A 23,202-nucleotide genomic window follows, 5' to 3' on the forward strand; every position below is an offset into this window, starting at 1 on the left:
GCGACAGCCCCGATTCGTTCCCTTTCCACATTCAACAGCGACACGAACTTGCAAGATGGCCTTCGTTGTCCTGTTGACATCCCTCTTGCCGATCGCCGTTTGGGCTCAAAGTTTCCCTACCAACTTCCCTCCACCCCCTACCAACTTCCCTGCACCCCCTACCGGCTACCCTGCACCCCCTACCGGCTACCCTGCACCCCCTACCGGCGGCTACCCCTCTACTTCGGGAGCAGGTGGCGGCTCCTTCCCTTCTAATCTGGGGAGAATCGGCTTCCCTGGAGGGAACGGTCCTCAGCGACCCAGTAAGTTGGATTTGTATTGGTTATGGTCACCTTCTTCTTCTTTTTTTTTTTTTTTTTTTTTTTTTTTTTACAATATAATTATTTATTTATTTATTTATTTGTGTAAGCTTATCTATTATTTATTCACCTTTTTTTCCCCTCAAGGCCTGACTAAGCGCGTTGGGTTACGCTGCTGGTCAGGCATCTGCTTGGCAGATGTGGTGTAGCGTATATGGATTTGTCCGAACGCAGTGACGCCTCCTTGAACTACTGAAACTGAAACTATGGGGTCGGGGTGGGTTTGGGGGGGGGGGGGGGGTAATAACATGTTGAATGGGTAAGTAAGTAAGTAAGTAAATTAAGTAAGTAAGTAAGTAAGTAAGTAAGTAAGTTGGATTTTGTGCTGGTTGTGGAGACAGACCATTAAACAAACCCCGTGAGTTTACCTTTGTACTGATTCTGAGACAGATGTATAAGTATGCACATGAGATAGACATAACATGTAGAAGGTGAGTTGATGTTAGTTATGAGGAAGGTGTAAACAGAAACCCCATGAGTTAAACTATGTATCGGTTATGAAGTCGATAAATAAAGTAGCTGCGAAAGGAATACGTAAAAAAAAAAATCCGATGTTTGGATCGGTTGCTATGAGGAAGACGTTACCTTGTTGCTAATCATGAAGGAGATGTGTGATAATAGTCGCCCAGGCACTAATGTCTTCGTTTCGCAAGGTAAGGATGAAAGGTCAAAAACTGGAGAGAGAGAGAAAAAGAAAACTGTGCAAAGGCCAGGACTGAGGCTTTAAGTTCAGCACTGAGTGTCCTATAAACCAGGAGCAGCCTCCTCTGTGTATACCGCAAGACAATCGATTGCGTTCAAGCAGCTCGAACATCCCCTGTTAGTTTATAGACCTGGGTTGGCAGCAGCATGTGGCTTCCTCCTCCGTCCTGTCTCTACCAGTAATGTGAGTCACCGCTCCTTGACTGGCTTAACCCTTTCACTGCCAAACTCGCATTTATGCAGCAGCTAGGTAGAGGACCCATGTCACTGAAGGGTGACCAGATCATGGGTCTGTTATCCATCACCCTACTGCTATCTATGTTCGGTAGTAACACAGACCTTATTTTCTACACATCACAGGAGGATCCCCAGCTATTCTTAGACACACATATTTTCTGTGTTTATAACACAAGGGAATTTTGCACTCTAAATTGACTGGCGGTGAAAGGGTTAATCCCCTCTTGCAAAATCTGTTTCCAGTAAACACGTTCTCGGAGAAGTTTGAAGTTTTCGATTTGTTTTCATCAAAGAAGCGGAGGCATCCGCGCTCGAAAGTGGAGAACCAGTGTGTGGGTTGAGGACTGACATCAGGAATTTGGACATGCTCCAGGTCGCTGCCTCGGTGTTTAGAATAGCTTTCCCATGATGTGTATGAAGCAAAACAGATGGGCCAGTTCAGGGTCTTCTCGCTTGTTTGGAGTTGGTAATCCAAGCCTTGCTGAACACGATGCCCTGGTTAACCAGTTCGTGTTCTGCCAGACGCGCTTGTCCACTTTTATCATGATGAATTCAACCATCATAATTCTGGCACTGATTTCAGCTTGGGGGAAACAGTTTATCAGAGATGATGGAACCCAAGTATTTGAAGGTGTCAACAAATTTGTTAATGGAGACGTCGATGGAGGTGGATACATTTTGACATTATGACGCATTAACTCACTCAGTACGGCCAGTCCTCACTTCTCCTCTACACAGACCCCTCGGATGTCCAGTGGTTGTCTGAATGACCCAACCTTTAGCTTCCGTCGTCAGAATTGTGGTATTCTTTGTCAACATTCACCTCTTCAGTATAAGAGCCTTCCGCTTGCAATATTTTGATGATGGTTATTGGGGTGAAACGCCGTTCGTATGGAGAGAGTTAACCTTGTCGTCTCAGCGCTGATCAAGCCAACGTGGCTGCAGGCTTTTGGTAAATCCGTCCTTCCAGCTTCTTTTTTTTGTGTGTGTGTGTGTGTATAGATCCAGTACTGCCTCATTAGTCTTTTGCGCGCAGATGAGCTTGTCGTTTTATCTTCTTGCAGACATACCAAAAGCATAGGACAAGAAGTAGCGAGGTGAAGAAGCCAAAATAATGTGAGAGCCAGGGCATAACCTTGCTTTGCCCCACTCGCAACAACGATAAAACATTTAATTAACACTCCTTCATCGAAACAAACCATGGCATGTAGTTTGCTGTTAACTCTCTCCATACGAACGGCGAAAGAGACGACGTTAACAGCGTTTCACCCCAATTACCATCATCAAAATATTGCAAGAGAAAGGCTCTTATACTGAAGACGTGAATGTTGACAAAGAATACCACAATTCTGACGACGGAAGCTAAAGGTTGGGTCATTCAGACACCCACTGGACATCCGAGGGGTCTGTGTAGAGGAGAAAAGAGGACAGGCCGTACTGAGTGAGTTAAAGGAGACGATCAAACTCAGCAGTTTTGGAGGCCACGACATTTCTCGGTGTTGTTAACTTTGAACAGACCACTCCTGTCGAGGACAGGACGCTTCAATCAGTCTACACACGTCAAGTACCGAGATTTCTTTTGCTCATGGTATTTCTGACAGAAGTATTAGTATCAGTAGCTCAAGGAGGCGTCACTGCGTTCGGTCAAATCCATATACGCTACACCACATCTGCCAAGCAGATGCCTGACCAGCAGCGTAACCCAACGTGCTTAGTCAGGCCTTCAGAAAAACAACAAAAAAAACAATAGAAATAAATAAAGCAAAATAAATAAAGTAAAAATAACAAAACAAAACAAAACAAACAAGAAAACAACCCCCAGAAAAGTAAATAAATAAATAAATAAAATTAAATAAAAAAACAAAAATAAAGATAAATAACAATAACCATAAAAAGTAATAAATAAAAAAAATATATATAAATATATAAATAAGAATAAATAACAATTAAAAAAAACACACACAAAAAAACACATAAAAATACTACTGCTACTAATAATAATACTTAAAAGGCGCAAAATCTTGATTAAGCCAAATCTAAATAAGCAAATAAATGTAAAACATGCAGACACACGTTCACACATACACGCACACACACATGCATAGCAGATATGCAACAAACATGCAGTTTCACGGATACAGAAAACCATGTCAACTCTGGATCTTTCTGATACGAAGCCGACTCGTAGCCCTAGTTTGCTTCCTAGACTCGGGCAAAGAGCTGACCAACGACACTGAAGAGAGAAATGACAAACGTTGTGAATCTCTCTTTTCTTGAGCGACGTTAGTATTTTGGTATCCCAGATTTCTTGAGGTGTTGCATCTTGTCTCCATAGCGATGTTACTGTTTTGGTATCCCACATTTCTTTAGGTGTTGCATCTTGTCTCCATAGCGATGTTACTATTTTGGTATCCCACATTTCTTGAGGTGTTGCATCTTGTCTCCATAGCGATGTTACTGTTTTGGTATCCCACAATTCTTGAGGTGTTGCATCTTGTCTCCATAGCGATGTTACTATTTTGGTATCCCACATTTTTTTAGGTGTTGCATTTTCTCTCCATAGCGATGTTACTATTTTGGTATCCTACATTAATTTGTTTTTAGGTGTTGCATTTTCTCTCCATAGCGATGTAACTATTTTGGTATCCCACATTTCTTTAGGTGTTGCATCTTCTCTCCATAGCGATGTTACTATTTTGGTATCCCACATTTCTTGAGGTGTTGCATCTTGTCTCCATAGCGATGTAACTGTTTTGGTATCCCACATTTCTTTAGATGTTGCATCTTGTCTCCATAGCGATGTTACTTTTTGGTATCCCACATTTCTTGAGGTGTTGCGTCTTGTCTTCATAGCGATGTTACTGTTTTGGTATCCCACATTTCTTTAGATGTTGCATCTTGTCTCCATAGCGATGTTACTTTTTGGTATCCCACATTTCTTGAGGTGTTGCATCTTGTCTTCATAGCGATGTTACTGTTTTGGTATCCCACATTTCTTTAGGTGTTGCATCTTGTCTCCATAACGATGTTACTTTTTGCTATCCCACATTTCTTTAGATGTTGCATCTTGTCTCCATAGCGATGTTACTGTTTTGGTATCCCACATTTCTTGAGGTGTTGCATCTTGTCTCCATAGTGATGTTACTATTTTGGTAAATAACATTTCTTGAGGTGTTGCATCTTGTCTCCATAGCGATGTAACTATTTTGGTATCCCACATTTCTTGAGGTGTTGCATCTTGTCTCCATAGCGATGTAACTGTTTTGGTATCCCACATTTCTTGAGGTGTTGCAGGTATCACACATTATTTTTTTAGGTGTTGCATTTTCTCTCCATAGCGATGTTACTATTTTGGTATCCCACAATTCTTGAGGTGTTGCATCTTGTCTCCATAGCGATGTAACTATTTTGGTATCCCACATTTCTTGAGGTGTTGCATCTTGTCTCCATAGCGATGTTACTGTTTTGGTATCCCACATTTCTTGAGGTGTTGCATCTTGTCTCCATAGCGATGTAACTATTTTGGTATCCCACATTTCTTGAGGTGTTGCATCTTGTCTCCATAGCGATGTTACTGTTTTGGTATCCCACATTTCTTGAGGTGTTGCATCTTGTCTCCATAGCGATGTTACTATTTTGGTATCCCACATTTCTTGAGGTGTTGCATCTTGTCTCCATAGCGATGTTACTATTTTGGTATCCAACATTTCTTGAGGTGTTGCATCTTGTCTCCATAGCGATGTAACTATTTTGATATCCCACATTTCTTGAGGTGTTGCATCTTGTCTCCATAGTGATGTTACTATTTTGGTATCCCACATTTCTTTAGGTGTTGCATTTTCTCTCCATAGCGATGTTACTATTTTGGTATCCCACATTTCTTGAGGTGTTGCAGATATCACACATTATTTTTTAGGTGTTGCATTTTCTCTCCATAGCGATGTTACTATTTTGGTATCCCACATTTCTTGAGGTGTTGCATCTTGTCTCCATAGCGATGTTACTATTTTGGTATCCCACATTTCTTGAGGTGTTGCATCTTGTCTCCATAGCGATGTTACTATTTTGGTATCCCACATTTCTTGAGGTGTTGCATCTTGTCTCCATAGCGATGTTACTATTTTGGTATCCTACATTTGTTTTTAGGTTCTGCATCTTCTGTCCGTTGGGCGGGTGGGCGGCGTGTGTGTGTGTGTGTGTGTGTGTGTGTGTGTGTGTGTGTGTGTGTGTGTGTGTGCAATCATGAGCGTGCACACATGTAATAATAATTTCAAGATTCGAAACCAACCTCAATACTGCATTTGATAAGTTTGTTACGTGTGCGTGCGTGCGTGCGTGTGTGTGTGCGTGCGTGCGTGTGTGTGTGTGTGTGTGAATAGATAGCGTTGTCTTGTCACAGCGTGTGATGTTTCTCAATTAGACATACATGGTTTTGATGGATAGTGTAACACAGTGTTGTTGGTTTTTTCTTTTTATTTATTTATTCATTTTAATTTATGTGTTGTTGTTTTTTTTAACGATGAATATTGTACTGTAAAGCGCGCGGAGCAAACAATTCATTTGATTATGCGCTATATAAAAGAAACGTATTATTGATAACATTATTATTATTATTATTATTGTTGTTGTTGTTGTTGTTGTTGATGTCGTCGTCGTCTTCGTCGACGTCATTATCATCATCATCATCCTTATCATTGTCATTAGTGTTATTATTATCATTATCATCACCATCCTTATCATTGTCATTAGTGTTCTTATTATTATCATCATCATCATCCTTATTATTATTGTTGTTGTAAAACGAGTGCCCATTAGAGAGAGAGAGAGAGAGAGAGAGAGAGAAAGAGAGAGAGGGAGGGGGAGAGAGGGAGGTGGGGTAGGGAGTTAGGGGGGAAGAGAGAGGTGGAGAGGGGAGGTTAGGGGGGAAGAGAGAGGTGGAGAGGGGGAGGTTAGGGGGGAAGAGAGAGGTGGAGGAGAGGGGGAAGTTAGGGGGGAAGAGAGAGGTGGAGAGGGGGGGTAGGGGGGAAAGAGAGAGGTGGAGAGGGGAGGTTAAGGGGGAAGAGAGAGGGGGAGGTTCGGGGGGAAGAGAGAGATGGAGAGGGGAGGTTAAGGGGGAAGAGAGAGGGGGAGGTTAGGGGGGGAAGAGAGAGGGGGAGGTTAGGGGGGAAGAGAGAGGTGGAGAGGGGGAGGTTAGGGGGGAAGAGAGAGGTGGGGAGGGGAGGTTAGGGGGGAAGAGAGAGGTGGGGAGGGGAGGTTAGGGGGGAAGAGAGAGGGGAAGACAGAGGGGGAGGTTAGGGGGGGAAGAGAGAGGGGGAGGTTAGGGGGGAAGAGAGAGGGGGAGGTTAGGGAGGAAGAGAGAGGGGGAGGTTAGGGGGGTGGTGAGGGGAGGTTAGGGAGGAAGAGAGAGGGGGAGAGGGGGAGGTTAGGGGGGAAGAGAGAGGTGGGGAGGGGAGGTTAGGGGGGAAGAGAGAGGGGAAGAGAGAGGGGGAGGTTAGGGGGGGAAGAGAGAGGGGGAGGTTAGGGGGGAAGAGAGAGGTGGGGAGGGGAGGTTAGGGGGGAAGAGAGAGGTGGAGAGGGGAGGTTAGGGGGGAAGAGAGAGGTGGGGAGGGGAGGTTAGGGGGGAAGAGAGAGGGGGAGAGGGGAGGTTAGGGGGGTGGTGAGGGGAGGTTAGGGGGGAAGAGAGAGGGGGAGAGGGGGAGGTTAGGGGGGAAGAGAGAGGTGGAGAGGGGAGGTTAGGGGGGAAGAGAGGTGGGGAGGGGAGGTTAGGGGGGAAGAGAGAGGTGGAGAGGGGAGGTTAGGGGGGAAGAGAGAGGGGGAGGTTAGGGGGGAAGAGAGAGGTGGGGTAGGGGGGTTAGGGAGGAAGAGAGAGGTGGGGAGGGGAGGTTAGGGGGGAAGAGAGAGGTGGAGAGGAGAGGTTAGGGTGGAAGAGAGAGGTGGGTCGGGGAGGTTAGGGGGAAGAGAGAGGTGGTGAATGGAGGTTAGGGAGGAAGAGAGAGGTGGGGAGGGGAGGTTAGGGGGGAAGAGAGAGGTGGAGAGGGCAGGTTAGGGGGGAAGAGAGAGGTGGAGAGGGGAGGTTAGGGGGGAAGAGAGAGGTGGAGAATGGAGGTTAGGGAGGAAGAGAGAGGTGGAGAGGGGAGGTTAGGGGGGAAGAGAGAGGTGGTGAGGGGAGGTTAGGGGGGAAGAGAGAGGTGGAGAATGGAGGTTAGGGAGGAAGAGAGAGGTGGAGAGGGGAGGTTATGGGGGAAGAGAGAGGTGGAGAATGGAGGTTAGGGAGGAAGAGAGAGGTTGAGAGGGGAGGTTAGGGGGGAAGAGAGAGGTGGAGAATGGAGGTTAGGGGGGAAGAGAGAGGGGGAGGTTAGGGAGGAAGAGAGAAGTGGGGAGGGGAGGTTAGGGGGGAAGAGAGAGGTGGAGAATGGAGGTTAGGGGGGAAGAGAGAGGTGGAGAGGGGAGGTTAGGGGGGAAGAGAGAGGTGGAGAGGGGAGGTTAGGGGGGAAGAGAGAGGGGGAGGTTAGGGGGGAAGAGAGAGGGGGAGGTTAGGGGGGAAGAGAGAGGTGGGGAGGGGAGGTTAGGGGGGAAGAGAGAGGGGGAGGTTAGGGGGGAAGAGAGACGGGGAGGTTAGGGGGGAAGAGAGAGGTGGAGAGGGGGAGGTTAGGGGGGAAGAGAGAGGTGGGGAGGGGAGGTTAGGGGGGAAGAGAGAGGTGGAGAGGGGAGGTTAGGGAGGAAGAGAGAGGTGGAGAGGGGAGGTTAGGGGGGAAGAGAGAGGTGGAGAGGGGGAGGTTAGGGGGGAAGAGAGAGGTGGGGAGGGGAGGTTAGGGGGGAAGAGAGAGGTGGAGAGGGGAGGTTAGGGAGGAAGAGAGAGGTGGAGAGGGGAGGTTAGGGGGGAAGAGAGAGGTGGGGAGGGGAGGTTAGTGGGGAAGAGAGAGGTGGAGAATGGAGGTTAGGGAGGAAGAGAGGTGGAGAGGGGGAGGTTAGGGGGGAAGAGAGAGGTGGAGAGGGGAGGTTAGTGGGGAAGAGAGAGGTGGAGAGGGGAGGTTAGGGGGGAAGAGAGAGGTGGAGAGGGGGAGGTTAGGGGGGAAGAGAGAGGTGGAGAGGGGAGGTTAGGGGGGAAGAGAGAGGTGGAGAGGGGAGGTTAGGGGGGAAGAGAGAGGTGGAGAGGGGAGGTTAGGGGGGAAGAGAGAGGTGGAGAGGGGGAGGTTAGGGGGGAAGAGAGAGGTGGAGAGGGGAGGTTAGGGGGAAGAGAGAGGTGGAGAGGGGAGGTTAGGGGGAAGAGAGAGGTGGAGAGGGGAGGTTAGGGGGGAAGAGAGAGGTGGAGAGGGGGGGGGGGGGGGTTAGGGGGAAGAGAGAGGTGGAGAGGGGGGGTTAGGGGGGAAGAGAGAGGTGGAGAGGGGAGGTTAGGGGGGAAGAGAGAGATGGAGAGGGGAGGTTAGGGGGGAAGAGAGAGGGGGAGGTTAGGGGGGAAGAGAGAGGTGGGGAGGGGAGGTTAGGGGGGAAGAGAGAGGGGGAGGTTAGGGAGGAAGAGAGAGGTGGAGAGGGGGAGGTTAGGGGGGAAGAGAGAGGGGGAGGTTAGGGGGGAAGAGAGAGGTGGAGAGGGGAGGTTAGGGGGGAAGAGAGAGGGGGAGGTTAGGGGGGAAGAGAGAGGTGGGGAGGGGAGGTTAGGGGGGAAGAGAGAGGTGGGGAGGGGGAGGTTAGGGGGGAAGAGAGAGGTGGGGTAGGGGGGTTAGGGGGGAAGAGAGAGGGGGAGGTTAGGGGGGAAGAGAGAGGTGGGGTAGGGGGGTTAGGGGGGAAGAGAGAGGTGGAGATGGGAGGTTAGGGGGGAAGAGAGAGGGGGAGGTTAGGGGGGAAGAGAGAGGGAGAGGTTAGGGGGGAAGAGAGAGGTGGAGAATGGAGGTTAGGGAGGAAGAGAGAGGTGGAGAGGGGGAGGTTAGGGGGGAAGAGAGAGGTGGAGAGGGGAGGTTAGGGGGAAGAGAGAGGTGGAGAGGGGGAGGTTAGGGGGGAAGAGAGAGGTGGAGAGGGGAGGTTAGGGGGGAAGAGAGAGGTGGAGATGGGGAGGTTAGGGGGGAAGAGAGAGGGGAAGAGAGAGGTGGGGAGGGCAGGTTAGGGGGGAGAGAGAGGGGCAGGTTAGGGGGGAAGAGAGAGGTGGAGAGGGGAGGTTAGGGGGGAAGAGAGAGGGGAGGTTAGGGGGGAAGAGAGAGGTGGGGAGGGGAGGTTAGGGGGGAAGAGAGAGGTGGAGAGGGGAGGTTAGGGGAGAAGAGAGAGAGAGGTGGGGAGGGGAGGTTAGGGGGGAAGAGAGAGGTGGGGAGGGGAGGTTAGGGGGGAAGAGAGAGGTGGGGAGGGGAGGTTAGGGGGGAAGAGAGAGAGAGGTGGGGAGGGGAGGTTAGGGGGGAAGAGAGAGGTGGGGAGGGGAGGTTAGGGGGGAAGAGAGAGGTGGGGAGGGGAGGTTAGGGGGGAAGAGAGAGGTGGGGAGGTTAGGGGGGAAGAGAGAGGGGGAGAGGGGAGGTTAGGGGGGAAGAGAGAGGGGGAGAGGGGAGGTTAGGGGAGAAGAGAGAGGGGAAGAGAGAGGGGGAGGTTAGTGGGGAAGAGAGAGGTGGGGAGGGAAGGTTAGGGGGGAAGAGAGAGGGGAAGAGAGAGGGGGAGAGGGGAGGTTAGGGGGGAAGAGAGAGGTGGGGAGGGGAGGTTAGGGGGGAAGAGAGAGGTGGAGAGGGGGGGGGTTAAGGGGGAAGAGAGAGGTGGGGTAGGGGGGTTAGGGGGGAAGAGAGAGGTTGGGAGGGGGGGGGGGTTAGGATGACGCGCTGGAGGGCATTATTATCATTATTATTGTTGTTGCTGCTGTTGTTGTTGTAAAACATGTGCCCATTTGAGAGAGAGAGAAGGGGGGGGGGGGGGGGGGAGAGATGGAAAGAGAGAGAGCGAGAGAGAGATGTACAGAAATGACCTGTTTAACAGGGCAGTATTATCATTAGTGTCATTGTTGTTGTTGCTGCTGCTGTTGTAAAACAAGCACCCATTTGAGAGAGAGAGGGGGGGGGGTAAAGAGATGCAAAGAGAGAGAGAGATGGAAAGAGAGAGAGAGAGAGAGAGGCAGATGTACACAGCTGACTTGTGTTGTAGGGTCGCCCATCGGCACGATGCGAGCCGAGAACCATGCTGGTGACAAGCTGGCCCTCACCCTGGAGGAGGAGTATGAAGACGATGTAAGACCTGCGTCTGTTCGACAGAATAGAACAGAATAAGACCAGCGTCTGTTCGGCAGAATAAAATAGAATAAGACCTGCGTCTGTTCGGCAGAATAGAACAGAATAAGACCAGTGTCTGTTCGGCAGAATAGAATAGAATAAGACCTGAGTGGAACAGAACAGAATAGATTAAGACCTGCGTCTGTTCGACAGAATGGAATAGAATAGAACAGAATAAGACCTGCATCTGTTTTACAGAATGGAATGGAAAAGAATAGAATAAGACCTGCGTCTGTTCGACAAAATGGAATAGAATAGAATGGAACAGAAAAGAATAAGACCTGCGTCTCTTCGACAGAATAGAATGGAATAGAAAAGAATAGAATAAGACCTGCGTCTGTTCGACAAAATGGAATAGAACAGAATGGAATAGAAAAGAAAAGAATAAGACCTGCGTCTCTTCGACAGAATAGAATGGAATAGAAAAGAATAGAATAAGACCTGCGTCTGTTCGACAAAATGGAATAGAATAGAATGGAACAGAAAAGAATAAGACCTGCGTCTGTTCGACAGAATAGAATGGAATAGAAAAGAATAAGACCTGCGTCTGTTCGACAGAATGGGATAGAATAGAACAGAATAAGATAGAATAAGGCCTGCGTCTGTTCGACAGAATAGAATGAAACATAACAGAACGGAATATCTTATTGTCGCGAAACCTTAAGGGTTTATAAGACACAATCAAAGCATAAACACGAGTCTCTGTCTCTGTCTACCTGTTTGTATGTCTGTCTGTCTCGCTGTGTCTGCCTCTCTCTCTCTCTCTCTCTCTCTCTCTCTCGCCCTCTCTCTCTTCCTCTCTCCCCTTCACCTCTCTCCCTCCCCCTCTCTTTCTCCCTTCTCTCCCCCGCCCCTATCTCTCTCTTTCTCCCATCATCTCTCTCTCTCTCTTTCTCTCTTTTAATCTTCATCTTTGAAATTAAATACAATGAAATGCAGTAGGATACAATACAGTACAATACAATACAGTACAATACAATACAGTACAATACAATACAGTACAATACAGTACAATACAATACAATACAGTACAGTACAGTACAGCACAGTACAATACAATACAATACAGTACAATACAGTACAATACAATACAGTACAATACAGTACAATACAATACAGTAGAATACAATACAATACAATACAGTACAGTACAATACAATACAATACAGTACAATACAGTACAATACAATACAGTACAATACAGTGCAATACAATACAATACAGTACAGTACAGTACAGTACAGTACAATACAATACAATACAGTACAGTACAATACAATACAGTACAGTACAATACAATACAATACAGTACAGTACAATACAATACAATACAGTACAGTACAATACAATACAATACAGTACAGTACAATACAATACAGTACAGTACAATACAATACAATACAATACAGTACAGTACAATACAATACAATACAGTACAGTACAATACAATACAATACAGTACAGTACAGTACAATACAATACAATACAATACAGTACAGTACAATACAATACAGTACAATACAATACAATACAATACAGTACAATACAATACAATACAATACAGTACAGTACAGTACAATACAATACAATACAGTACAATACAATACAATACAATACAGTACAGTACAGTACAATACAATACAATACAGTACAGTACAATACAATACAATACAGTACATTACAATACAATACAATACAGTACAGTACAGTACAATACAATACAGTACAGTACCGCACAGCACATCCGTTCAAATCAAACGGTTCACAAATAAAACACAGGAATAATGAAACGAATCAGTGAGTACACTCCACCACAACACAATACGATATGATACGATTCGATACGATACCTTTCACTACAATACAATGCAAGACAATACGTCACTGCAGGCTAGGACACGACATGACACGACATGGCATGACACCACACCACACAACACAACACGAAACGACACAATGAAATACAGTATCAGTTATCATATCTACGGTTGATCATGAAAGAAATACAATATCAGTTATCATATCTACGGTTGATCATGAAAGAAATATGATATCAGTTATCTGTGGTTGAGCATGAAAGAAATACATTATCAGTTACGATACCCATAGTTGATCATGAAAGAAATACAATGTCAGTTATCATATCTATGGTTGATCATGAAAAAAATACAATATCAGTTATCATATCTATGGTTGATCATGAAAGAAATACAATATCAGTTATCATATCTATGGTTGATCATGAAAGAAATAGTATATCAGTTGTCATGTCAGTGGTTGATCATGAAAGAAATACAATATCAGTTGTCATATATATGGTTGATCATGAAAGAAATACAATATCAGTTATCTGTGGTTGATCATGAAATAAATACAACATTAGTTACCTCACCTGTGGTTGATGTAATCATGATTGAAATACAATATCAGTTGTCATATCTATAGTTGATCATGAAATGCAATATCAGTTATATGTGGTTAATCATGAAATAAATGCAATATCAGTTATCATATCTGTGGTTAATCATGAATGACATGCAATATCAGTTATCTGTGGTTGATCATTAAAGAAATACGTTATCGGGTGTCATAACTTTGGTTGGTTATGAAGAAATACAGTATCAGTTACCATGTCTGTGGTTGATGGATAAAATACAATATCAGTTGTCATATATATGGTTGATCATCAAAGAAATAAATATCAGTTACCATACCTGTGGTTGATTTAATCATGAATGAAATACAATACCAGTTATCATATCTATGGTTGATCGTGAAAGAAATACAATATCAGTTATCTCTGGCTGATCATGAAAGAAATACAAAATCAGTTATCATATCTGTGGTTGAAAATGAATGAAATACCACATCATATCTTTGGCTGACCATCCAAGAACCCTCTGGGAGGACCCTTCGGCCAGCTGGGCCCCTTCAGCCAGCTGCTGTTCCAAGGCAACCCCTTCCAGAGACGCCTTCCGGGCTCCAGAGGAACTCGGCGAACCAAAGTGCGGGTCCGAGGGTACTTTATCAAAGCTGGTGCCAAAACTGGCATCACCAGTCAGGGCTCTCTGCACGTGAGTAGTGCTCACTGAGTTGAGTCAATATCTCCTCTCCTAAGCTGACAATTTATTTATTTTATTTTATTTTATTTTTTTACGCTTATAGTTGACTTCATCAAGTTTTTGTGTCTTATACATATTAATATTAGTAGTAGTAGTTCTGGGTGTTTTTGTTATTGTTTTTTTTTAATATGTATTTACCCTTTTTTTTCTTTTTCTTTTTCAAGGCCTGACTAAACGCGTTGGGTTACGCTGCTGGTCAGGCATCTGCTTGGCAGATGTGGTGTAGCACATATGGATTTGTCCGAAAGCAGTGACGTCTCCTTGAGCTACTGAAACTGAAACTGAAGCTGAAACTGATCTCCTCTCCTCTCTTGTTCGTGTATATGTGATATGAATGCAATGCAGCGTGATGCCAAAGACTACGTATCAGAATAAACATAGGTCAAGTCTGTTGCGGGTATTCTGTTATGATATAATCCCATTATTGATGATAAAAAGAAAGCAAGGAAGGCTCCCCCCAAGAACGCTTTAACTCTCTCCATACGAACGGCGAAAGAGACGACGTTAACAGCGTTTCACCCCAATTACCACCATCAAAATATTGCAAGCGGAAGGCTCTTATACTGAAGAGGTGAATGTTGACAAAGAATACCACAACTCTGACGACAGAAGCTAAAGGTTGGGTCATTGAGACACCCACTGGACATCCGAGGGGTCTATGTAGAGAAGAAGAGAGGGCTGGCCGTACTGAGTGAGTTAAACACTGCGTAAAGGCCAACGTTGCGCATGGTGGAATCCATACAAAACATTTCGCGGAGCGTCCACAGCTTAGGACCGGTTTATATGCTCAGACAAAACGAGCACACGACAAGTTTGAGAAGAGGAAGGCAGCAGCAGCAGCAGCAATGTCCAGAGCCAGAACAGTTCCCTGCCCTCACTGCCGTGCGTACGCCCATGTAGATCCGAACTAGGGCATCATAGCCACATGCGAGTCCACACCACACCAAACGAGAAGAAGAAGCACATACACGTCATCGTCGGATGCGACAGACTGCCAAAAGACTGATGACTGAACGGTTGAGGACAGCAACAACAGGAGATGATTTTCTTCATTCTGTGATGACAAGACCAAGTTTGAAAAAAAAGGACACACACACACACACACACACACACACACACGCAAACACACACACACAAACACGCACACACACACACACACACACACACACACACACACACACACACACACACACACACACACACACACACACACATTCAAAACAGAGAAGAGAGAAATTAACGAAGGGAAGACTATAATCTAAAATCAGCCCACTGGGAAAACTGAATGCTTCGTTCACCCTCACACACCTCCCGTAGAGATACCATTTGCCGTCCCATCCTGGAGGAAAGCATTGAGTTTTGTTGGCCATGTCTGGACACGTTGCTAGGAGCAGGAGCCCCATACATTACATTGAATTGCTTTTATTAGATTACATTACATTACGCTGCATTACAGAAAGATTTGAACAGCTTTCATAACATTCACAACATAACATTACCTTGCATTACATAAACAAACACAAAATCCTAACACGAAACGTGCCACATCAGCGACAGTTGTATGATAAGCGTTAATTTCAGCTAAAAAGATCTGATTTTTGAAGGTGGGTGGAGACGGAAATTCTCAAATATTCATTCATCGATAAGTAATACAGAGTTAGCAATACTGGCAACAACAACAATACAGATTAAATTTGCAGATGCCAGCCTTATCAGTATCAGATTGCTATCATGCCTTCATCACCACCGTCATAGTAATCACCATTATCGTCATCATAGAAATGGTAGTATACTAAACTTCTGCTGGTATCAAAATTGCACGTTGAATGTCTTGAAATTGTGTTTTACAGTTTTAAACGGTATACGAGGCAGACCTCTCTCAGTTCATCCCCTTATTTGTAGTGAAGGGGGCGGGGCATGACAGAGTCTGAAGTTGCTAAATTCTTCCATCTTTTGTATTTCTTGTATTGTATTGTATTGTATTGTATTGTATTACCACTTTTTATTTCACAACAGATTTCTCTGAGTGAAAATCGGGCTGCTCTGCTCATGGAGAGCGCGTCGCTACACTGAGAGCGCCACCCTTTTCTTTTCTGACCTGCAATTTTATTTGTGTTTTCGGCCTATCCAAGTAGATTTTTTTTACTACAGAATTTTGCCAGGGACAACCCTTTTGTTGCCGTGGGTTCTTTTACATGCGCTAAGTGCATGCTGCACACGAGACCTCCGAATGACCAGGCGCATGCAAGAATACACCCATTATACACTGCGATATATATATATATATATATATATATATATATATATATATATATATATATATATATATATATATATATATACGAGGGTCATTCAATAAATAAGGTGAATTTTTCGGTATAAGAACTTCTAATACAGATAGAAGCTTACTTTTTTTCTTTTTTTTTTTCAACGTAGTCTCCCAGCACTGTCACACACTTTTCCCATCTGTGCACAAGCTTCCGTATTCCCTCAGCGTAAAAATCTTTGGACTGATGTCTCAGCCAGTCGCTCCAGGCCTTCCAGGCCTGTCTTCATCCTCAACACTGCTCCGTCCTTCTTTAAACAATTTAGCCCACTTGTAGACATTTTTTCGGCTGAAACATGTGGCACCATACACAGTTGACATTCTCCTATGAATTTCAACTGGTTTGCACCCTTCAGCAACCAAAAACTTGATAACTGACCGCTGTTCAATCCTGGAGCATGCTTCTTGGTCGGCCATCTTTGTTAATCGCCAAAACTCTGAAAGTTTTTTTTAATCTGCAAAATAAATTAAATCCATGTGAAAAAGAAGTAAAACAAACAAAAAAAGAAAAGAAAAAAAAGTAAGCTTCTATCTGTATTAGAAGTCCTTATAACCGAAAAATTCACCTTATTTATTGAATGACCCTCGTATATCTATCTATCTATCTATCTATCTATCTATATATATATATATATATATATATATATATATATGTCTTTGTTTTTTGTTTTTTTTGTTTTTTCAAGTTTAGATACAAATTCGCTATTACTAAAAAAAAAGTGTGGATATCTTTCCCATGTTCTGAAGGTAAAAAAACTTTTATCAACTCATGGAGCGAACGTGGCTTTTTCTTCTTCTTCTTTTTCTCTCTCTTTCTTTCCTTTCTTTTTCTTTCTTTTTCTTTTTGTTCCCCAGGGTACTTTTGCCATAGTGGTCATGACTAACGGCAACATCGCCGGGTCCTGCGTCGGCACGGGCACCCCCTACACTCCCAGAAGGAACCGCATAGGCCCCTTCGGCTCCGCTGGACCTTACGGGTCCCTGTTCGCTCCCTACCTCGGACAGCAAGGCCCCTTCTCTCAGCTGTCCGGCATCTCCAACACAGGGTAAGATCACGTCAGATGTAAGGGATGTCTTCCCTGGGGAGGGCGAGGGGGAGGGGAGAGGGGGGAGGGAGGGGGAGGTCCGGGAGGCGGGGGGGCGGGGGGGGGGGAGGGAGGGGTTGGGGGCTTCGAACAAGGGATGGTGTAGTGTAGTAGTGTAGTAAGCGATTGAGAAGTGTTGTAGGTGGGGGGGAGTGAGAAGTGGGGGAATAAGGGTGGGGGTGGATCGTAGAAGAGAGAAAGAGACAAGACAAGACAAGACAAGACAAAAATTTTAATTTTCGAGGATAATTGATAAGCACTGGCGCTTTTTTTTTAATTTTTTTTTTTTTTTTTATATATATATACATCTAGTCCCCGCCCTGAAACAGGGTCTACACTACACAATGCTATATGTATGTCATAGCATGCACTACATGATACTTCATAAAGTCATAACATGCGTATACAATACTACATAAAGGCAAAAGCATGGTAATAACACACACACACACACACACACACACACACACTAATATATATATACACACACACACACGCACAGACACAAGCATGGTGTCAATAAGATACACGGGAGAAAAGAAAAATAAAACATGGAGAACACACACACACACACACACACACACACACACACACACACACACATATGAGCATACATTGTGTATATCATAAAATACTATACAAATGTGAATATGAAACAGTGAGAGAGAGAGAGAGAGAGAGAGAGAGAGAGAGAGAGTGTCTTTGTCTGTGTCTGTGTCTGTATGCACACGCAGCACACCACAATACTGACATGACTGAACAGCTCAAGAGCCACAAGTGACAACGCGTATTGTAGACTCCCACACTCTGTGTGCAGAGCCGCCTATGTGTCGACGCCTCTTCAGGCCAAGGCCGGCACTGCCTCCATTGACGGCACGATCAAGGCAAACATGGCAGAACTCTACGGGCGCTCCCTATGTGTTAGTGGTATTTCTGCTGTCGTCTCTGCGCTTTATATTCTGAGTCGCCACAATCAACAATTCATTTTTTTTTTTTTTTTAAATAAAAGTATTATTTATTTATTTATTTATGTACGCTTATAGTTGACTTCATCAAGTTTTTGCGCCTTATACATATTATTATTAGTAGCAGTAGTTCTCTTTTTTTTTTTAATGTATTTATCTATTATTTATTCACCCTTTTTTTTCTTTTTTCTTTTTTTTTCTCAAGGCCTGACTAAGCGCGTTGGGTTACGCTGCTGGTCAGGCATCTGCTTGGCAGATGTGGTGTAGCGTATATGGATTTGTCCGAACGCAGTGACGCCTCCTTGAGCTACTGAAACTGGAACTAAAACTTTCTCTTGTTGTTGTTGTTGTTGTTGTTATTTTGTGTTGTGGTTGTTGTGATTATCATTGTTAATACTGTTCTTGTTATCGTTGTTCTTGTTCTTCTTGTCATTCTTCATCGTCTTCTTCTTCCCTTCTTATCTCTCTCTCTCTTTCTCTCTCTCACTCTGTGTCTCTGTCTCTGTCTCCCTCTCTCTCTCTCTCTCTCTCTCTCTCTCTCTCAATTGATATAATATAATGGTATGAAATAATATGCAAGCGGGTTATTGACTCAGTGTGATTTGAAATTGTATATGAAAAATGTCCAGATTTCGCCTGCCTGGAATTGTCAATATTGATTGCTGATATTTCAATTTAGTATGTTAGTAACAAGCCTTGTACGTGTGTATTGATATATGTATAAGTGTGTGGAGTATAAAATAGGATGAGAGGACGAGAGGAGGAGAGGGATGCGAGGATAGGGGGATGGGAGGAAGGGCAGTGTGATGAGTGAGCGAGAGATATGCATGATGTGTATATGTGCCTACGACCAAAGTACATTCATACCATTCCGAATCTCTCTCTCTGTCTGTCTGTCTCTGTCTGTCTGTCTGTCTGTCTGTCTGTCTCTCTCTCTCTCCTGTCCTCTCCGTCATTTTTTATTCAAGTCCCTCTGTCAGGCTTGTAAAAAAACAAAAAACCCCAAAAAACAAACAAACAAAAAAACAACAACAACAAAACCCCCACAAAAGTCTGGCCTTTAACCCTTTCACCGCCAAGCTCACATTTATGCACAGGCGTGGTAGAGGACCCATGTCACTGAAAGGTGACCATTCATTGGTCTGTTATCCATGAACCTACTGCTCTTAATGTTCGGTGGTAGGATAGACCATATTTTCTATACATCGCAGGGGGAATCCCCAGCTATTCTTAGAGCCACTGTCTTTTCTGTGTTTATATCACAAGGGCATTTTGTACTCTAAATTGACTGGCGGTGAAAGGATTAAACCCACCTCTATCCAAGACAGCCTCTACCCCCCCAACCCCCCCTTTCCTCCCCCCCCCCCAACCCCCCACCCCCCCCACACCCCCTTTCCCTTCCACTGCCTGCTTTTCTTTGTCTTCAGTTTCTCCAGTTTTAGAGTTATGCATGCGTGTCAATGAATGACTGCTGTGAAAGCGCTTTGGTTTGTCTCTGCACAAGAATCAGCGCTATATATATATATACTCATTATCATTATTATCATTAAATAATGTGCCTTTATAAAGCGCTCACATACTCAGCGGCTCCTGTTTTGTTTTTACAGGTGTGCCCTGACTACAAATGCACGGTGCTATATAAATACTTATTATAATTATTATCATCATCATTATTATTATTATCGTTATTAAATAATGTGCGTTTATAAAGCGTTTACGTACTAAGCGGCTCCTGTTTTTTTGGTTGTTTTTCTATTTTGTTTGTTTGTTTTGGTTTTGGTTTGGTTGGGGTTTTTTTCCAGGTGTGCCCTGACTACAGATGCACAGTGCTATATAAATACTTATTATTATCAGTATCATTATTATTATTATTATTAAATAATGTGCGTTTATAAAGCGCTCACATACTCAGCAGCTCCTGCTTTGTTTTTGTTTTTCAGGTGTGCCCTGACTACAAATGCACGGTGCTATATAAATACTTATTATCATCATCATCATCATTATTATTATCATTATTAAATAATGTGCGTTTATAAAGCGTTTGTGTACTCAGCAATACCCTTTTTTTTTCAAGTGTGCCCTGACTACAAATGCACGGTTCTGTATAAATGCTTATTATTATTATTATTATTATTATTATTATTATTAAATAATGTGCCTTTATAAAACGCTCACATACTCAACGGGTCCTGTTTTGTTTTCACAGGTGTGCCCTGACTACAAATGCACGGTGCTATATAAATACTTATTATATTATCATCATTATCATTATTATTTTCTTCATCATTATCACATAATGTGCGTTTATAAAACGTTCACGTACTCAGCGGCTCCTGCTTTTTTTTTCTTTTTCTTTGTGTGTGTGTGTGTGTGTGTGTGTGTGTGTGTGTGTGTTTGTTTGTTTGTTGTTTCAGGCGTGCCTTGACTACAAATGCATGTTGCTATAGAAATACTTATCATTATCATTATTGAATAATGTGCGTTTATAAAGCGTTTACGTACTCAGCGGCTCCTGTTTTTGGTTGTTGTTGTTGTTGTTGTTGTTTGTTTGTTTGTTTTTTCAGGTGTGCCTTGACTACAAATGCACGGTTCTATATAAATATTATTATCATTGTTATCATTAAATAATGTGCGTTTATAAGGCGCTCACATACTCTACGGCTCCTGTTTTTTTGTGTGTTTTTTTTTTTGGTGTGCTTTTTCAAGTGTGCCCTGACTACAAATGCACGGTGCTGTACAAATACTTACCATGATCATTATCATTATTAACATTATCATTACTGAATAATGTGCGTTTATAAAGCACTCACCGTTCTCAGTGGCTCCTGTCTCTTTTTTTTCAGGTGTGCCCTGACTACAAATGCACGGTGCTATATAAATACTTATTATCATCATTATTATTATCGTTATTAAATAATTTGCGTTTATAAAGCACTCACTGTACTCAGCGTTTGGTTTGGTTTTTTTTTTAAGGTGTGCCCTGACTACAAATGCACGGTGAAGTCAGACATGTGCGGTGCCATTGTCAGGGACATGATGTCAGTCGAAGACTTCATCCAGTACAAGAAGCACCTGCGGGCTACCAGTACGGTGCCACAGCCCAGCAGCTTTCTGGACCTCTATGACGACGGCGACAACGGCCACACTCTTTCTGGTGGTGGTGGTGGTGGTGGTGCTTTTGGTGGCATTACTGGCATCAGTGGCGCCGGTGGTGCTGGTGGTGGTGGTGGTGGTGGTGGAGCGAATCTGCTGTCTGGATCCTCTACCGACCTCTTCTAGAACTGAGCCGTATCTCAGTACGACAGCTGACCTCTTCTAGAGCTGATGCTCTTTTTTCTTCTTCTTCTTCTTCTCCCCCCGATCCCCCCGCCACCCCATACACCCCCAGGATCCGTACAAAACCAGAGTCTATTGCTTCGATAGCTGACCTCTTCTAGAACTGATGCTTTTTTTTCTCCTTTTTTTTTTTTTTTTTGTTTTTTTTGTTTTTGTTACGGTTTTTTTTTGTTAGTTTTTTTTTTCCCAGGGTCCGTACAAAACCAGTGTCTTTTGTCATGACTGACAAAATAAAGGTCAACAGAAAACGATCGCCGCTGGCATCTCATCACGACTGGTCTTTGATCTTGTCAGTGGAGTAAACGTGTGTGGGTGCTCGTAAACAAAACAGATGATGATGAAACAAACGAACAAACAGACAAACAGACAGACAGACAAATAAACAAATTAACAAACAAAAATAGGAAGAAACAATAACTGAATAAACAACAAAAATCTAAATTAATTTTCAAAAATATAATGATATATGAAATGATCAGCCAATCAAAGAAAACAGGACCACGGAAACCAAAGTGCTGACACACACACACACACACACACACACACACACACACACACACACACACACGTTTATTGCTTATACAAAATTTAACAATAACCCGAAATACCGCCCGCCCCCCCCCACCCCCCGCCCCACCCCCACCCCCCAAAAAAAAATCAACAACGTAAAAGGAGTCAGACCAAAAAACAATCAAAACAAGTGACCAAGAAAAACAACAACAGCTACACACCAAACTGGGCAAAAAACAAACAAACAAACCAAAAAAACAAAACAAAACACACACACACAAAAAAAACAACAACCAAAAACACGATCATGACAGCAAAACAATCCAAGATACAGTAAAAAAAAAAAAAATAAAATAATAATAAAAAATAACAAAATAACACGGTAATAATAAACAACGAAGCTTCCCCGTATCAACTTAAAAATGAGGATGAAATCCCCGTACTAGTCAGTTAGGGATCGAGTTGAAACCCTATCAGAGACATATCACCGTGGGATCTTTGTATTAGTGCATTGTATAGTATTGTATCACTCTTTTTGTCACAACGAATTTATCTGTGTGAAATTCGGGCTGCTCTCCCCAGGGAGAGTACGTCGCTACACTGAGAGCGCCACCCTTTGTTGTATTTTTTTTTCTGCCTGCAATTTTATTTGTTTTCCTATCCAAGTGGATTTTTCTACAGAATTTTGCCAGGGACAACCCTTTTGTTACCGCGGGTTCTTTTACGTGCGCTAAATGCATGCTGTATACAGGACCTCGGTTTATCGTGTCATCCGAAGGACTAGCTTCCAGACCACCACTTGAGGTCTAGTGGAAGGGGAGAAAATACTGGCGACTGCCGGTTCCATCTGCTACTGAAAAAAAAACCCCCCAAAAAAACCACCACCACCACCAACAACAACAACAAAAAACCAAACAAAATCAGACAAAAAACCGTTAAAGTTCTCACAGCATTCCACAGCCATCAGTCGGGGAAGCGAATTTACACCCCCTGCGTCTGGGGCTCGGCATAGGAAGACGGTGCCCAATCCTTTCCTTCCGAGGTTTTGACTGACCTTCCCCAACCGAAGTCAGATAGGTACTGTACCCATCCAAACCAGCCTGGATGTCCCGAGTGGGACAAACGGAGCAAAGTGTGTTTCTCAAGGATACAGCACCATGCTGAAACGGGTGTTCGAACCCTGAACACGGGTGAACACTGACTGGATCAGAAGTCCCCGCGTCTTAACTGACTCTATGCCGCGTCGGGTTCCGATACTTAGCCAGATTTAATTAAAATGTGCTACGGATTCATATGGGAAGACCGGAACCACACAGCTGAGTGCCAT

At 44.1% G+C, this 23,202-nt stretch overlaps 1 protein-coding gene across 1 annotated transcript; it reads left to right on the forward strand.

The window, feature by feature from the left end:
- LOC143295223 (uncharacterized) lies at nt 1-21,541 on the forward strand. Its single transcript, XM_076606797.1, has 6 exons — nt 1-302; nt 10,407-10,489; nt 13,426-13,605; nt 16,835-17,025; nt 17,882-17,984; nt 21,003-21,541. The coding sequence occupies exons 1-6, from the start codon at nt 56-58 to the stop codon at nt 21,306-21,308; spliced, it is 1,110 nt and encodes a 369-aa protein (XP_076462912.1). The 5' UTR covers nt 1-55; the 3' UTR covers nt 21,309-21,541.
- The last annotated feature ends 1,661 nt before the right edge of the window (nt 21,542-23,202 follow it).

The sequence above is a fragment of the Babylonia areolata genome, chromosome 20 (genome assembly GCF_041734735.1).
Source record: "Babylonia areolata isolate BAREFJ2019XMU chromosome 20, ASM4173473v1, whole genome shotgun sequence".
NCBI classification, from domain to species: Eukaryota; Metazoa; Mollusca; class Gastropoda; order Neogastropoda; family Buccinidae; genus Babylonia; species Babylonia areolata.

Coding starts and splice junctions, on each gene's coding strand:
- LOC143295223 (XM_076606797.1), top strand. CDS start 56: ATGGCCTTCGTTGTCCTGTTGACATCCCTCTTGCCGATCGCCGTTTGG. Junction 303..10,406: donor GAACGGTCCTCAGCGACCCA/GTAAGTTGGATT, acceptor CTTGTGTTGTAG/GGTCGCCCATCGGCACGATG. Junction 17,026..17,881: donor TCCGGCATCTCCAACACAGG/GTAAGATCACGT, acceptor CTCTGTGTGCAG/AGCCGCCTATGTGTCGACGC.